Source organism: Rhinolophus ferrumequinum, chromosome 7 (assembly GCF_004115265.2).
Source record: "Rhinolophus ferrumequinum isolate MPI-CBG mRhiFer1 chromosome 7, mRhiFer1_v1.p, whole genome shotgun sequence".
Lineage (NCBI taxonomy): Eukaryota > Metazoa > Chordata > Mammalia > Chiroptera > Rhinolophidae > Rhinolophus > Rhinolophus ferrumequinum.
The window spans coordinates 35,623,196-35,641,078 of record NC_046290.1 but is presented as its reverse complement, the minus strand read 5'-3'; the positions used below and the strand labels follow the sequence as shown (position 1 = coordinate 35,641,078).

The following is a 17,883-nucleotide window of genomic DNA, read 5'->3' as shown; positions in this document are numbered from 1 at the left end:
TATAAGCCCTTCAGCTTATAAAACAGTTCATTTATAAGTGGACCTAGATTTAAATGTGTCCCTTAAAAGTAGGGCCAACAATATACCTGAGAAAAAATACAGAAGAGAAAAATCCTTATACTTGGGGTAAGGTGCTAGGTCAAACTTCTAAGCTGATCTCGTCACCACAGATCCTTAGAGACTGAGATTTACTAACTCGGTTTTGAAAAAAATGTCATTTATGCTTTAAAGGACTACTAAGTGCTTTCTTTATTAATAGGCTTTAATAGAAAGCTCATTCGCGATAAGTGCTTCAGAGACTGGATGCACCTTTTCTAGTTTTGCTTTAAAAATTTTAGTGCAGATAATTTCTGTGTTTTAGAACCAGACCCCTTTAGGGGACTAGTATGAGCATAGAGTGTCACCCCCTGAACGAATTAATGAGGTTTCCACTAAGGTGGTCCCCTTCTCCCTCAACAGATGATCATGCTTGTGTCTTTATAGAGAAAATAGGATTTTCATGAGTGACTACCTGGAACCTCCTGTTTGCCCCACACATACAAACTTAACTTTTATACTCATTCTTCCTTCTTTCCCTCTGTCCCAGGAGTATCTGCCACACCCCCAGTAAACGCCTAGATTCCATCCCTGCTGCCCTCAGTTTATTCTTCTAATTTTTTATTTCAGCATAGAATCCTACTTGTACATTTCCCACATTTGAAAGAAATGCTCTTTTGACCCTGTGTTGCCCTGAGTCATTCTTGTATAGTGTATGTACTTTCTCTCCTCCCATTTTGGTGCTTAGCTTTGCTTCTTCAAACAGGTTGTAAGTTCAAATTCCTAATTGACAGATACTAAGAATGCATGTCTGTCTTTATCTCGACCGATTTCTCTTTGATATTTGACCCAAGTCACCACCCCTGATTTCGTCACACTCTCTTCTTCTAACTTACATTATCTTGATTTCTCCTAGTTCTGCTTCTGCTCTCTGATGTGTTCCTCTGTCACATTTATGGACTTTTCTTTCTTTGTCCACATTTTAATTTATGGTGTTCTGCAGGGTTCTAGCTCTTGTTTTCTTACTCTATATCCTTTTTCTGGATAATCGAATTCAAGCCCATGCTACAACATTTACATTAAGTCATCATCTACCATCCCACCCTCCATCCTCAAGTTTATTTGTTTTGTGTTTCTGTCTCATGGTGCTATAGCTATTTAGCCTTCTCAGGCCAGAAATGGGCAATCCATTTAGACTCAGTGTCACTTTCATTCATTCTATCAAGTAAGTCAAGAAACAGATTCTTTTCCTCAATTTCGTTCAGATAATTCCCTTCTTTAGTTCAGGCTCTCATTCTTTTACTCCCTGTAGAATGTTATTTCCAAAATGTAAACCATGTTTACATTTTTCTAGACATACCTCATTGCCTGTAGGGTAATATATCTGAAAGTTCCTATAATAAAGCATGTATCCCCTTCTCTTTTCCCTCTACCCTCTCCCTGAGTGAGCTCATCAACTCTTGTAGCTTTAAATATCATCTAGATGCTAATGAATGCCAGATTTATATCTTTAGCCCAGCCTGATCCTCTGAGCTCCAGGCTCCCCGCCAAGTTGACTTTTCCACTTGGATGTTTCATAGGCCTCTCAAACTTAGCTTGTACCCTATGTAGAACTCTTAATTTTTCCCTGCAAAGGTCTTTTCTTTCTTTAGTTTTCGTCTATGTCAGTACAAGTGACCACCATCTAAGCAATTGCTCCAATAGAAGTCTGGGGGTATCTTTCCTTCTCCCTTTCACTCCCACATCCAGTAACTCATTTGATTGCACCTCAAAATATGTCTCATCTGTTCACTTCTCTCCAGGTCTGTATCAATACCCTGACCCAGCGTGAGCATCCTGTATGATCTCCCTGCTTCCTCTGATCTCTCCACCTCCCCAAACTTCTTCAGGACCCCACTTATTTCCTTTTTATTCTTCAGAATTAGTAGTTCTGTATTTGTGTATTATCAGTATCGCCCTTAGACTGTAAGTTGTAGAAAGGCAAGACCTGTGTTTTATACCAGCGCCTGGAGCAGTGGCCTGGCACAGTCAGAGCTCAGTGTTTCTGGCGACAGACCACAAGTCCCTAGTATACAACCTAGTATACGTCTACAAATGCCTCTTCATATTTCAAGTCTTAGCTCAGTATTCGCCCTCTGTGTGGTACCTCACTACCCTATACCATTATTCCTGGAGTGTAGGTCTTCCCTTCTTTGTACCCACCAGTTTATAGCACCATTTCCAGAACTGATTATTGTAGCCATGACATTGTAGTATAATTGTAAACTTACCGGTTTCTTCTACTAAGACTGAACTTCTTGAAAGCAGGAATTTTTCTATAAATGTCATTTCTGTATCCTTAGCTGGTAGCCCTCCTCACAGTACCTAGGACCCAGTAAATACTGTATTAAGGGGAAGGTGGACTGTCAGTGTACGATGAGTACAAATTGTCATCTCTGCAGCTGATGGAGGGAATCTGAAACTCTGAGGTTTTGGAGAAATACTATTGGCAGGTGGTTGGCAAAGGCTGCAACCCAGTTTCCTCTTATATTATAACCATTAGGAGCCAAAGGGGAGGGGTTGCATGGATTCTGCAAGGAGCAGGACTAGAGAGACTCTAAGTCTAGTTCAGGGCATCTTTGAGGAGTTCTTTGATTTGGGAGAAGAGTAATTCATAAGGTTTACCCATGGCGTTAGGTGAACTTCTGTCCATCCTGACCATCCAACTCAATTTGCATTGACTCACTGCTACCAAAGCAGCGTTTTACTGATTTTAGTCCCAAGCTAAAAGGATTTCATGAATGATATGATTGGGATGGTCATTGGAAAGGCACAGGTCTCCTACTGCAAATTGACAAATGAACACATTCAGTTGTGTATCTTATTCTAAGTTTGTTTAGCATGAATGTGCTTTAAATCGGGCATAGTGAAAAAAGTAAGTTACATACCTGCAAAGGGGAAGGCCAGATTTCTTGGGGACCCCTCAGATCCTGCATCCTCTGTGGGCCCTGGGGGGCAGTCAGCTGGCTCCCTAGGAGTCATTCATCACTGGCTCCTCTCAGCACTTAATGATCATCTGTGGGCATGTTTTGCACACTGTGCTTTAGCATCGTCACGCTGTTTGCTTCATGACTTAGGTATTTGTCTTAAGGGGAACACTAAACCAATAAGCAAGCTTTAAAAAGGAATCTCTTAATAGATGGGCATAAGTATCTTAAAAATATTTAACAAATTAACTTAACCATGGATATATTGTTTTGAAGTTACTTATTTGAATAATTTTAAATAGTCCTATATACTTCAGCAGTTGAATTAAAATATTTTTAAAAAGAAAATACAGTTGACCCTTGAATAATGTGGGGGTTAGAATTGCTAATCCCCCTTGCACAGTTGAAAGTCCACATACAATTTTTGGCTCCCTAAAAACTTAACTACTAATCGCCTGCTGTTGACCAAAAGCCTTACTATTAATATAAATAGTAGATTAACACATATTTTATATATTATATGTATTATAGACTGTATTCTTAAAGTAAGCTAGGGAAAAGAAAATGTTATTAAAAAAATCATAAGGTTTTTCAAATTGTCTGCAAGTGTTTTCAAATTGTCACAAACCTCCAAAACACTTTCCAATATATTTTTGGAAAAAAACCCACGGTTCAGTGGACCCATGACATCCAAACCCATGTTGTTCAAGGCTTGACTGTATAGCACTTATTTTCAGATGGATTAGTAGGGGGAAAAACAGTGACTCGGTGTCACTATGTGGCATGGCATAGATCTTCATAATACAGATAGCAGTGCAACCAGAGTATGTCATTTTATAAAAGCAGTGCAGCCAGTAAGGGAACTGGGGGTCCTGGAATTTGAACCCAGAGCTAAGCCTCAGTTTTCTCATTGGTAAGATGGTGGTAATAATACAAACTCCAATAGACAGTTTCGGAAAAAAATCTAAAATAATTGGTATGGAAGGTAGATATACTAGTAGAAATATAAAAGGATAGTTATGTTTTGAACATTAATATATAAATATTGTTGATTTTTAATGTTCAGCAAAGGTTTCCCATCAGGTATCTTCTAATTAACGTGAAGATTAAACCAAGTGGTAAACTGTTAATTGCAAGGAAACATGCTGAAAATTACTTGAAGTTATCGATTGATTAATTGGAAATGTTTTCAAGGCAAAGCTTTATATGTGAAAGGTAAAAAAAAAAAATCTGCACTAAAGCAGATATTTGAGGAATTTTTTAAAAAGTGAAGTGCTAGAAAATAAAAATTAAGATGTTAATTGTTAGGCTTTCGTTAATATATTAGGTGTTTTTGAGACTGTTTTCCGGCAATGGAACAAAAGGAAAAACTAAAACTTGGCTTTGATTTGATACTTCTGTTTTGATAATGTGCTTTGTGAACATTAAGGGCATGATAGTTTATCTGATGTTTTGTGACATCTTCTGAGCTCATGTTTGTGTCTTGGCTTGAATAGGAAGGAAACATGCCTTTAGAAGATTTACTGGCATTCTATGGCTACGAACCTACAGTTCCAGCAGTTGCAAATTCTAGTGCAAATAGTTCCCCAAGTGAACTTGCAGATGAACTACCAGATATGACACTAGACAAAGTAAGTACAATCATTTAAAAGAAAAATTCCAGACCTATCACCACTAATTATTTTTATTAGTTTCCTTAATTTAAAGGATTTCATAATTCTGAAATGTAAACTTCTTATTGACCCATTGCTCTTATCATTTTGGTGACTGTTTTAAATATTGTATGGCTTTGATCGCACTACTTTAGAAGTAGTACTTTGTTGCTTCATAATACATTGCATGCTTGAGTATTCTTCCATAATTTTTCCTTCTTTCCTATGCAAACACATTATATCTAAACTTAGATTTTGCCCTAACTTTTGATCCTGTGAACCCTTGAATACATTGATTAATAAATCCTCTCCAAGACTTCAAACCGATCTGGCTTAGGCATGGCATGGTTGGAGAGAATCTCTTGTTTAGTTGGGCTCTGCGAGTGACAGCGGCTGCAGCAGCCGAGGCCTCGGTGGTACATCTCCAACATAGGCTGGTTGTGGGGAAGGCCTAGTCCTTGCTGAGGAAAATTCACACAGTCACTGTCTCTGCTAACAGATCCCTGGAAAGCTTTCCTCGCCTTTCCGATCTCAGGCAGGGAGAGGAATCCACTTCTTGGAACCTCTTCCTATGAGTTATGTTCCCACTCTTCAGTCAAATGTGATATTAATGTAACACGAACCTTAATGACCATAGTCCCTCAGCAAATATTGAGTGCCTATTATGTATGAGGCACAAGGATGAATGTACACTTAGACATAAAAATTAATTCAGACCTGTTTCTTTTGAACTTACATCACTAGTCAGAGCTATTCATTAGTTGGACTTTTCAAATTATTGGAAGTGTGGAGTTTGGAGACTTTCTGGTTTTGTTTTACAGTCATCCCTCAGTACCCGTGGAGGGAGGGATTGGTTTTAGGACCCCTTGGATACCAAAATCCAAGGATGCTCAAGTTCCTTTTATAAAATGGTGTAGTATTTGCATATAGCCTGTGAACATCCTCTTGTATACTGTAAATCATCTCTAGATTACTTATAATACCTAATACAACATAAATGCAATGTAAATAGTTGTAATACTGTATTGTTTAAGGAATGTGACAAGAAAAAAAGTCTATACATGTTTAGTACAGATGCAACCATTGTAGCCCTAACTGCACAGACAATTAACAACAATGTAACATTTTTTTCAAATATTTTTGATCCGTGGTTGGTTGAATCTGTGAATGCGGTACTCGGATACTGAGGGCTGACTCTTTTTATTTATGTTGATAGAGAGTGAGTTGAATTGTTAATCACTTAGAAGTAAGATTACTTTTGTTGTAAATTCACTAAAAATTAGCCTGCAGCTTCCAATAAGTTCTCTGCATATCCATAAATTATTTTTTATGGATATAAACAATATGGGAAAATTGTTTGTTATAAGTGTATACTAATATAGTTATTAAATATTACATATAATTAAATCTTAAATGTTATTAAATAGTTACATGAAGTAAATTATAGAATTTTAAATTTTCTCAAAACTATGGGACCTTCAACTAGTTAATTATATCATAACATCATAATATGTTTATGAATAATGTTATAAAAAGACATTTTTAAAAATTGATGAGATGTAATCAGTGCTAACGCCAGCACTGCATTCCTATTCTTACAGGAGGAAATAGCAAAAGACCTATTGTCAGGTGATGATGAGGAAACTCAGTCTTCTGCAGATGATCTGACACCGTCAGTGACTTCCCATGAAACTTCTGATTTCTTCCCTAGGCCTTTACGATGTAAGAAACCCAGTCATTACTGATTAATAGTAGTATTGATATTCTAGCTTGGGTACATTTTATTACATTTCGTAGTTTGTCAAAATATTCTAAGTTTTATTTTATTTTTTTTTAAAGATTTTATTGGGGAAGGGGAACAGGACTTTATTGGGGAACAGTGTGTACTTCCAGGACTTTTTTCCAAGTCAAGTTGTTGTCCTTTCAGTCTTAGTTGTGGAGGGCGCAGCTCAGCTCCAGGTCCACTTGCCGTTGCTAGTTGCAGGGGGCGCAGCCCACCATCCCTTGTGGGAGTCCAACTGGCAAACTTGTGGTTGAGAGGATTCGCTCCAACCAACTGAGCCATCTGGGAGGCAGCTCAGCTCAAGGTGCCGTGTTCAATCTTAGTTACAGGGGGCGGAGCCAACCATCCATTGCGGGACTCGAGGGATTGAACTGGCAACCTTGTGGTTGAGAGCCCCCTGGCCCATGTGGGAATCGAACCGGCAGCCTTCGGAGTTAGGAGCACGGAGCTCTAACAGCCTGAGCCACCGGCCGGCCAGTTTTTTACTTGATTGAAATAAAATTCTATTAGAATCTGAGTAAGATTATAACCTTTTTTATTGGGATAGAGGTCAACTAACATTCAAACTAAAACATTTGCTTAGTTTTACAAGGCTGTTCTTTTCCCCAAGACTCATCTGTTGCTATGGTAATCAGTCTTAGTTTAATCATGAAATTACATAGATAGTTTTTGGACTTCTGTTAAAAGGCGTTACTCTCCTGGTTTTGACAGCTATCAGTTGATCAAAAAGTATTTTTTATTTTTAGTGATGTATTTAATCCTTTTCCTTTAGTTCTTGGTATTATCCCTTAATGTTTATGAGTAATTTAAAAGATCTTTGAACTGAAATAATTTCTCATATACCATCTTGATTATTTCTCATGTATTTATATGGTAGAAGAACTGTTCAGTTAACAAATTCAAATACACACACACGCATGCATGCACAAAACTATAACTTTGGTGGCCTTAATGTGCAGCTCTTTATGTGTGTCCCAAGTCTACATTAGTATAATCAGAACTCCAGCACTTTAATTTTTTTTTAAGGTGACCATAGTGGTTTGCCTTTTACATTCCCAAACTACTTTCTGAACACCAGATAATTATAAGGATACTATAAGCTTTCTTAGTCTTTTCAGTGTCTTGTTTTGACCAGTGTTAAAATGTAAGACTGTTACAAGACTGTTTAGTATATTTGTGCTGATCTCATTTATTCAACAAATTTTTATAAATATCACATGCGAGGCATTTTTTCAGGTGCTGCAAAAAAAGGCAATATAAATCTTTTTTAAAATTTCGTTTTCTTCTTTTAAGCAAATACTACGTGTGATGGTGATAAGGAATCAGAAGTTGAAGATGTTGAAACAGACAGTGGTAACTCACCTGAAGATTTGAGGAAGGTAAATTGAGTTACCAACTATCATCATAACTTGATAGACCATTTGGACTAAAGTATTAAAGTAGCTTTTTAAAACATTTTTGAAATAATTTGAGAAATTTTATTGTTGTAAGATGAAGTTTCTTTTGACCTATAGTAACTGATTAATGAGTTGTAAATCTTTTTCCAGTATTTATTTTTATAATAAGTTATTTTTACTTCTAAATTTTCCTGTAGGAAATAATGATCGGTTTACAATATCAGGCAGAGATTCCCCCTTATCTTGGAGAGTATGATGGCAATGAGAAAGGTAAGGAAGAAGGCTTTTGATTTTGATAATATCTGATAGGGAAGTTATCCCTTAATACATTTATTTAAACATCTGGTTATAAACCAACCTTGGTAGTATAAAGATTGATGTAGAGTCAGGGAAAATTTAGGCCTGACTTAGGAATAATATATCAAAACTAACCATGAGACTCAGAGAATCACCTCTCTCCTGGTACAGTATTTCTTGGCCAGTGTACTCAGCACCTGTTGAAATAGTAGAGTGCCTCTTATGGTGCAACTAACTGCTTGGCGTACAACCTGCTCCAATAGAATTGGGTAGAATTTTACCACCTGAGATAATGAGAATGTTAGAGATATAAACCTCTTGAAAAGAAAACTCTTGAGTGAAAAAGAGACCAGAAGAAATTCTGTCCCTTTCCTGAAAGAGAAGAAGTTGGTGGAACATAAGGATTCTGCTTCTTTTGTTGTACACCCCTACTTAAGTGTAATTAGTTTTTCCTCACATTTTTGGTAGATTCCAACTATAGTTTGTTCTGAAAATATGCAGAGAAATGGTGGGAAATAAAAATGCAGTTATACCTTCCTAGTTGAACTTGGAAACCAAGTAGATCTGGCCACGTGCAGTTGGCTTTTTTCTAATGAGTTGATTGGTCCCTGTGAAGTCATGAGGGCAAAACAGCATAGCAACACAAAATTTCCAGAGTTCTTTCGTCCTTTCCTCTATGTCAGGTCACCTCCTATTTAAAGGAAGGGGGGACTGGCTACCTTGGGGGTCATTAGCCTTGGCTAGCAATACTGTTTCGCTAAACCGCTTTCAAAGTGATGGAAAGCAGTTGTCCTGGGAAAGCAAACAGTAGCTGATCTTATTCAGATGTCCCAGCCTCTCCACCACTGCCGCCCAAATGCCACACACACCCTTGGAGCCAATTACATGCTCAGTACCTGTCAGTTCTTAGAGTAAACAGAATGAAGGTAATATTCTCTCAGTTTTATGCACACATTCAAGATGGAAGGTTTCCTTCTCTACCTTTTGAGGGAATAAACCCAAGCTATTTTACCTATTTCAGTTTTGTCCAAATTGTAAAGAAACTGGTTCGAAAAACTTAGTGCAAAAGTCAGTCTTACTGCTTCACAGGCACACTTTATTTTTAACTTTCCTGGTCACCGAGAATGATAATGGTGACCAGGCCTATACAGTTGTGAATATAAAGTACTTATCATGATCCCTGGTACATAGTGAGCTTGCAATAGATTAGTTTTGTTAACTATCCTTAGTACTTATTATGCACTTGAAGAATGGATTGCACTTGAAGCACTGAGAAAAAAAACTTGGGCCACCTGTATTTATTGTGTGAGGTAGAAGCTTTGACTACAGCAGCAATGTGTGCATTAATAAAACGGACCTGTTTTAGTGATATTTTGCTTATTAGTATATCAGCTTCTTTGTATTGCAGAGATTGTAGAAAGTTTATTCCTCTTACTGTTTATTGTTATTTTTTCATTTTTGATTAATCTGCTGCCTCCTGTAAATAAAAAATTCACCTTTTGGGAGGAAATCAGTAAAGGAATAATATACTTAGATATTTTATTATTGGCAGATATTTTGGGTTTTATTTTTGTTTGTCAATTTTTAACTTCTAGACATTTCATAGAGCCATTTTGAGAGTTCAATAGAAAATTCCATTGAGGTTATTAAATAATTTACACAGGTTATTTTTACCTCCTCATTACGAGACTATAAGACACCACTATGGAGTTTTATATTAGACTTTACTAGGCATAAAAAGCCTTCTGATTAGTTAGTAAATCCTGAAATCCAACCACCAAACAAGCCACTTGCTTTAGCCACTGAACACTTGGCCCTTAATAAAGGTTAAAAAAGACATTTTTAACCTTTATTAATGAAAAGCTCAAACTGCCAGATAATGAAATTACCGGTGTCCTTAAAGTTAGTTACTTGTTCCAGTAATAGCCTATCAAGGAAGAGGAACTACAGTTTGTATATATATCTTTGAGTGTGTTCACTATTTTTAACTTGTTAATGGGATTTCTTTATCAGTATATGAAAATGAAGATCAGTTACTTTGGCGTCCTGGTGTGGTTTTGGAGAGCAAAGTTAAGGAGTACCTTGTTGAGACCTCATTAAGAACTGGAAATGAAAAAATAATGGACAGGATTTCTTCAGGAACACACACAAGGGATAATGAGCAGGTATACTTCAACTTCTGTTGTTAATAGCAGTTAACTGGTAGTATCTTACCGGTTTTCTTATATTTGATCCAAATATTTCTTCCATGTCAACTGGATATCTTTTTCTGATAGTTGTTTAAAACTTGGAAAATACTGGTTTAAAAAAATCTTGACATAGTGATAATCACTATAATATTTCATATCTCCTGGCCTTTTTTTCTGTACAGATACATATACCTTACTTTAGATACAACTTTATATTCTGTTAATCACTTAATCTTATTTTCCTTTGCCACTGAGAATTCTTTATACCTCATTGTTGATGACTGCGTATTCCATCTGATAGTTGTGATATCATTTAGGTAAACATTCTCTATGCTTGGACTTTTAGATTTTATAATAAAGGTATTTTTGGATTATTCTTGAACTTCATTCAGGAAGTGGTTAAAGGTATGTTTATTAAGATTGTATAAATTTGACTTAGGAGCACTTGTTTAAGCTCTGTGTATCTGTAGCTGCAGAACACTCCTGATTGTGTGGGGCGGAGGTGAGATGTTGCCCACTAAAGGCCTTTTGAAGTCCCCTTTGGCCCTCTGATATCATCTTGCCTCTCACACACCTTTTCACTCTGTTGCCAGCCTAGTGAGTACCCAAGATAGGTGGACTTAAAGTTGAATTCCCAAGTAACACAGAGAAGTCGTACTAGCTGAACTTCAAAGTATGTAGTTTTGTCAGCTGTCAAAAAGAAATCCCATTGGGTTTCTGTACTGATATTCCATTAAAACTGTAAATTAATGTTGGAAGAATTAGTACCTTTAAAACATTAGTAACTTTAAAACATTAAACCTTATACTTTAAGAACGTGTTCTGACTCCATTCATTTGACTTTTTTTTTAATCACTCAAATGTTTTTGTTGAAAATCACATTCATCTAATTAATTTCTCAGTATCTTTTAAATATGTGTATGTATATTTAATGCTATTGTAAATGGGATCTCTGTTATATTTATAATTGTATATTGTTGTAGAGAAATATCATTTAAAAATTTTTTTCTCGAGCTTTTGAAACTAACATGATTTTCAGTTGTTTCTTAGGTTTTCTAGTCTTAAAGTCATTATTGAATTATACTTTTTTGTTCCTCCTTACCATTGTTATATCTCTTATTTCTGTTCTATTTCTAACTGCATTAACCATAACTCTCAGATACGTTTGGTAGTAATAGTGATATGAGGCCTGCTTTTGAAGGAAGGTAATACATTTGCGGCTTTTACATTAAGAATAATACCAGCCCTTTGTTTGATATAGGCTATCTTGATTATCGTAAGGTAGTAACTGTAGTAACTGTCTGCTTATAACTATTAGTTTTTGTCTTTTTAAAATTTGAAATGAATACTAATTTATCAGATGCTTTTTCAGCTGCTGTTGAGATTGTTTTTAATGATTGATTATTAAACTACTGATGTAGTAATAGGTTTACTGAGATTGAGCTATCCTTGCCTTTCTTGAAACTTACTTGAGAAGGTGGATTATTATTTAACTTTTAGTTGAGTTCTGTCTGCTTCTATTTAGTATATTCATAATTTCAAACATTTAATAGGAAGAAATTCTGTTTTTGAAAAATGACACCCTTCATAGCAAATGGAAATAACAGACCATTATAAACCTAGTCACTCAGGTACACATATTTCTATTCCAGGTCTGCTGCTATTCCTGTTCATTAAAACTCAAAAGCAGGAAGTAGGTGATAAAGAGATAAGACTATGGTTTTAATTTTTCCCAGCTAGGAAAAATAATGCAAAATAGGGGAATTACCACAGCTCAGAGGCCTAGCAAAAAAAAAAAAAAGTTAAGGATGATACTGCTAGATAACTTCTGAGAGGTAGAGTGAGAATGAACAGTGAACTCGGGATACCAGAGTCAATCTGCCAGGATAGTTATGTAGACTAAATGTCTGAGTCAACACACCCTTAAATGTCCTGAAATTCGAGAACATATCAGTCAATATTTGTCAGGACTTTTAAAATACACTTTTTTTTCAATGATGCTGTTAAGTATGAACTTCGGGTTATTTTTATTGAATAGTTTTTTTCCTCTCTCTACTAGGCATTATATGAACTTCTCAAGTGTAACCATAATATAAAGGAAGCGATTGAAAGGTACTGCTGCAATGGAAAGGCATCTCCAGGTAGGAACACCCGGGATTAAGAGAGGAACATGACAGACGTGGTCATTTGAGGGTCAAATTAAGCAGAGCAGCCCTTGTAACACTTTTGTAAGATCTTTGTTCATCTTCATAGCAAATAAATGTTTCCTTTTTCTTGCCCTCTATTTTTAGATGTACCAGAGTGATCAAATAAAATTAGTTACCCTCCTTGTCACTTCCACTTTCTTGAAGAAATAGTTACAGAACAAAGCAGACCCCAGAGATAACAGTATATTCAGAGTAATTAAGAAGAATGATTTTATGATTTCATTGAAAAAACTTTTTTTTAAATCAGACTGGAAATGAAAGTAGATTAAATATGTAAAGAAATATATATAATATAGTCCATTGAATTTTTTGCAAGAAGTATATTTTGAGTAATTATGTAACATTTTTATAGTGTTCAGGTTTTGTCTTATGTGTTTCAAGGAAAATGGTTAACTTTAATTTCAGTATTTTTATCATTACATAAATGGATTGCATGCCCCATTAAGTTTATGTATAGTGAACTATTACTTAGTATATGAACGACTTGGAAAAATAAAAAGCTGAAAACAGTACATTTAAACTTATAGGTCGAGATAGTCTATTGAAATGTTTCCTTTTAAACGCTTCTTTGAAATTATTTTAAGCTCTCATAACTTAAAATAAAAATTAAATTACTGGTTTCTTTCTTAGTTCAAACTATTTTTCACCTTTATGGGAGACTACTAATGGCTTTGGGGTCTTGGTCCCCAGTGTCATTGAATGAGGCACTTCAAGTCTCCCCTGGCCCAAGTAGATTTTATTTTAGTATACCAACATTAGCATTTGTTGGGAAGTTGAATAGGATTTAAGTCTCTTGAGAGCATGCACTGTTTCTTATTTCCTTTATATTTCCAGAGTCTAGCACTGAAAACTGACTTTAAATAAATATATATTGATTATTTATGGCCTTTAATTGAAGAACTTATGGTTTTGATGTGAGACCAAAATAAGGCTTTTTTTCCCATAAAGGAAATAACCCTTTTTTCTAATTAAAAGAAAAATATTCCCATTGTTTTAAAAAAAAAACACAGAAAAATAATCAGCATAAACTATAGAAAAACATTAAATTATTCCACCATATGCAGAGAAAATAATCAGTGTTTATATTTTGGTATTATAGACTTTCAAAAGATTTATAGCATGCATACTTTCTATAATCCTAACTGAAATCTCCAACATATAGAATGTGTGTGTGCGCGCACGCGCGTCTAGAGAGAGAGTGTGTTTATGGCATTTTATGGGGAAAACGCACTGACAGTAAATCAGTGATTCATATAAAAGGGTTTTGAGGCCAATGAGTTTTGTTTTAAAATTTCCTTAGAGGGAATGACGGCGTGGACGGAAGAAGAATGCCGGAGCTTTGAACATGCACTCATGCTTTTTGGAAAAGATTTTCATCTTATACAGAAGAATAAGGTAAGTTAGGCAAATTAATACAGAGAAATTGCTTAGTAATTGCAGTGAATGTAAGCAACTAATTTTCCAGTCACTTGGGTAGAAAAAAAGGAAGCCATTTGTTAATGCTTCCCTGCCACTAACATTTCTACTATTGCTCTCATAGATGCCACAGCCTGCTCGTGGGATGGCTGGTAATACACTCACATATCTTTTCACATATACAATTGTCATAATCTACTTAAAGAAAATGCATTTATTGTATTTTTCAGGAAGTCTTACTCTTCTACCATTTTCCTTGACTTTGATTTCTTTCTAAACTACTCAGAGGTTTGTGGCCTCAAAAATGTTTCTCTTCAGCAGCAAGAACTGCAGTTGCTGAAGAAACATTGGTTACTAAAAGCAATTAAAGATATTCTAACATCAAACACTGGTGAGGTTGTGGAACAGCAGGAAGTCTCATTCATTGCTGGTGGGAATGCGAAATGGTACAGACACTTTGAGAGAGTTTGGCAGTTTCTTACAACACTAACCATACTCTTAACCATACAACCTAGCAGTAGTACTCATTGGTAATTACCCAAAGGAGTTGAAAAGTTATGTCCATACAAAAACTTCACACAAATGTGTATAGCAGCTTTAATCATAATTGCTAAAATTTGCAGGTGATTAACATGTCCTTTGAAGTGAATGGATAAACTGTGGAACATCCATATAATGTAGGATTATTCAGCTCTTAAAAGAAATGAGCTATCCAGCTACAAAAAGGCATGCAGGAACCTTAAATGCATATTTCTAAGCTAAAGAAGCCAGTTTGAAAAGGCTGCATACTGTATAATTCCAACTACTGTATGAGTCTGGAAAAGGCAAAACTAGAGGCAGTAGAAGAAAGATCAGTGTTCCCGGGGTTAGTGAGGAGGGAGGAATGAATAGGCAGAGCACGGAGGATTTTTCGGGCTGTGAAATCATTATATATGATACTGTAATGGTGGATACATGTCATTATTTGTCAAAACCCATAGAATATACAATACCAGGAGTGAATCCTAATGTAAAGGATGGACTTCGGGTGATAAAAAATGAGTCTCTGGGTTCATTGATTGTAACAAATGTACCATTTTGGTGGGAATATTGATGGTGGGGGAGCCTGTGCATGTGTGGAAGCAACAAGTATATGGGAACCCCTGTATTTTCTGCTCAAGTCTGCTGTGAACCTAGAACTGCTCTGAAAAATAAAAATGTGTGTCTGTGTGTGTGTATATTCTAATAGTTTGGAATGATTTTCATTTAAGTTTGCTTAGTTTATTATCTTTCTTTATCCTAAAGGAACATAGGATTCTGAAGTATTTAGGTGGGTAGGTCAATATTTTATGCCTTTCTCTTTTTAGTTAATAGACTTCATTTTTTAGAGGAGTGTTTGCTTTACAGAAAAATTGATCAGAAAGTATGCAGAGTTCCCTTACACCCCTTCTCCCTGCACATACACAGCTTCCACTAGTATTAATATCTTACACTAGTGTGATACATTTGTTAGTGAACCAATATGAATACATTAATTAATTGTTATTAACTGAAGTCTGTAGTTTATATTACTGTTCATTCTTTGTGTTGGTTTTGACAAACATATAAAGATATGTATCCACCATTATAGTATCATACAGAATAGTTACACAGACCTAAAAATGCTTGTGCTCTAACCCCCTATTCCAACCTATTCCTTCCTCCCTCCCTCTACCCCACCTTAACCTCAGGGTTTTTACTGTCTCTATATTTTTGCCATTTCAGAATGTCGTGTAGTTGGAATCATATAGTGTCTAGTCTTTTCGGATTGACTTCGTTGACTTAGCAATTATGCATTAAGGTTTCTCCATGTCTTTTCCTGGCTTAATAGCTCATTTCTTTTATCACATTTTTTTTTATTCCATTCTGTGGATGTACCAGTTTGTTTATCCATTCACCTATTGGAGGACACCTTGGTTACTTTCAGGTTTTGGCAATTGTGAATAAAGCTGCTGTAAACATCTGTGTGGAGGCTTTTTTGTGGATGTAAGTTTCCACTTCTTTGGATAAATACCAATGGGTGTGGATTGCTGTATTATATGCTAAGAGTATGTTTGGTTTTGTAAGAAATAAACTGTCTTCCAAAGTGGCTGTATCATTTCACATTCCCTCCAGCACTGAATGAGAGTTCCTGTTGCCACATCCTTGCCAGCATTTGGTGTTGTCAGTATTTTAGATTTTGGCCATTCTAATAGGTGTGTCATGATAACTAGATGTTTTAGTTTGCATTTCCCTGATGATATATAATGTGGAGCATCTTTTCATATGCTCGTTTGCCTTCTGTATGCCTTCTCCGGTGCCTGTTAAGGTCTTTAGCCTATTGTTTTAGTCAGGTGTTTTTTTCTTATTGTTGAGTTTTAAGATTTCTTTGTATGTTTTGGATTATCGTCCTTTATCAGATATGTTTTGCAAATATTTTCTCTCAGTCTGTGGTTTGTCTTTTCATCCTTTTAACAGTGTATGCAGAGTAGAAGTTTTTAATTTTAATGAAGTCCAAGTTACCAATTTTTCTTCCATAGATTGTGCTTTTAGTGTTGTATCTAAAGTCATCATCATCCTCAAGGTCATCTAGATTTTCTCCTATGTAGTTTTTCTTCTGAGAGCTTTATAGTTTTTACATTTAGGTCCATAATCCATTTTGAATTAATTTTTGTGAAAAAATGTGAGGTCTGTGTCTAGATTTCTCTCCCTCTCCCTCTCCCTCTCCCTCTCCCCCTCCCCCTCCCCCTCCCCCTCCCCCTCCCCCTCCCCCTCCCCCTCCCCCTCCCCCTCCCCCTCCCCCTCCCCCTCCCCCTCCCCCTCCCCCTCCCCCTCCCCCTCCCCCTCCCCCTCCCCCTCCCCCTCCCTCTCCTCTTTTATTTTCTTTTCTTGTTTTTCCTTTTCTTTCTTTTGCATGTGGGTGTCTAGTTTTTCTAGCATCACTTGTGGAAAAGACTATACTTTCTTCATTGAATTTTTTTTTTGGTCAAAGGTTAGTTGACTATATATATATATATATATATATATATGTTAATTTTTAAAATTTTTTTATTGGTGAATATTGGGGAACAATGTGTTTATCCAGGGCCCATCAGCTCCAAGTTGTCCCTCAATCTAGCCCAGCAGCTCAGCTCCTAGTCCAGTTGCCATTTTTTTTCAATTTTTAGATGCAGGGGGCACAGCCCACTGTCCCATGCGAGAATTAAACCAGCAACTTTGTTGTTAAGAGCTCGCACTCTAACCAGCTGAGCCATCCGGCCTCCCCTCTGGAATCTCAGCAGCAGCTCGTTGTCTTCAATCTAGTTATGGAGGACGCAGCTCACTGGCCCATGTGGGAATCGAACCGGCAACCCTGTTGTTCAGAGCTTGTGCTCTAACCAACTGAGCCATCTGGCCGCCCCTAGTTGACTGTATTTGTGTGGGTCTATATCTGGACTCTTTATTCTGTTCCGTTAATCTGTTTGTTCTGTAAGCCAGTCCTCCAACTTTGTTCTTCTCCTTCAATGTTGTGTTGGCTATCCTGGGTTTTTTGCCTTTCCACATTAACGTTAGAATTAGTTTGTCAATATTTATTAAATAACTTGCTGGGATTTTGTTCAGGATTGTACTAAACCTATAGATCAAATTGGGAAAACTGACATTCTAACAATAATGAGTCTCCCCACTCATAAATATAGAAAGCCTTTCCATTTATTTAGCTCTTCTTTAATCAGAATTTTGTGGTTTCCTTTATATAGATCTTGCACATATTTTGTTAAGATTTATGCCTAAGTATTTCAATTTTGAGTGTGGTAATGTAGATGGTATTGTGGTTTTACTTTCAAATATCAATTGTTCATTGTTGGTATATAGGAAAGCAATTGATTTTTGCATATTAATTTTGTATCCTGCAACCTTGGCTATAATCCTTTGTTAGTTCCAGGAAGTTTTTTGGTGATTCTTT

At 36.2% G+C, this 17,883-nt stretch overlaps 1 protein-coding gene across 2 annotated transcripts in view; it reads left to right on the top strand.

Moving 5' to 3' along the window:
• The window catches only part of MIER3 (MIER family member 3), a 30,235-nt gene that overhangs the window by 8,618 nt on the left and 3,734 nt on the right, over positions 1 to 17,883 (top strand). For both annotated transcript variants that reach the window (XM_033111183.1, XM_033111184.1), the window contains 7 exons: positions 4,499 to 4,633; positions 6,256 to 6,376; positions 7,731 to 7,816; positions 8,032 to 8,104; positions 10,145 to 10,296; positions 12,380 to 12,461; positions 13,828 to 13,922. In XM_033111183.1, the coding sequence (XP_032967074.1) occupies positions 4,499 to 4,633; positions 6,256 to 6,376; positions 7,731 to 7,816; positions 8,032 to 8,104; positions 10,145 to 10,296; positions 12,380 to 12,461; positions 13,828 to 13,922 (744 nt within the window). The remainder of the gene's footprint in view (positions 1 to 4,498; positions 4,634 to 6,255; positions 6,377 to 7,730; positions 7,817 to 8,031; positions 8,105 to 10,144; positions 10,297 to 12,379; positions 12,462 to 13,827; positions 13,923 to 17,883) is intronic.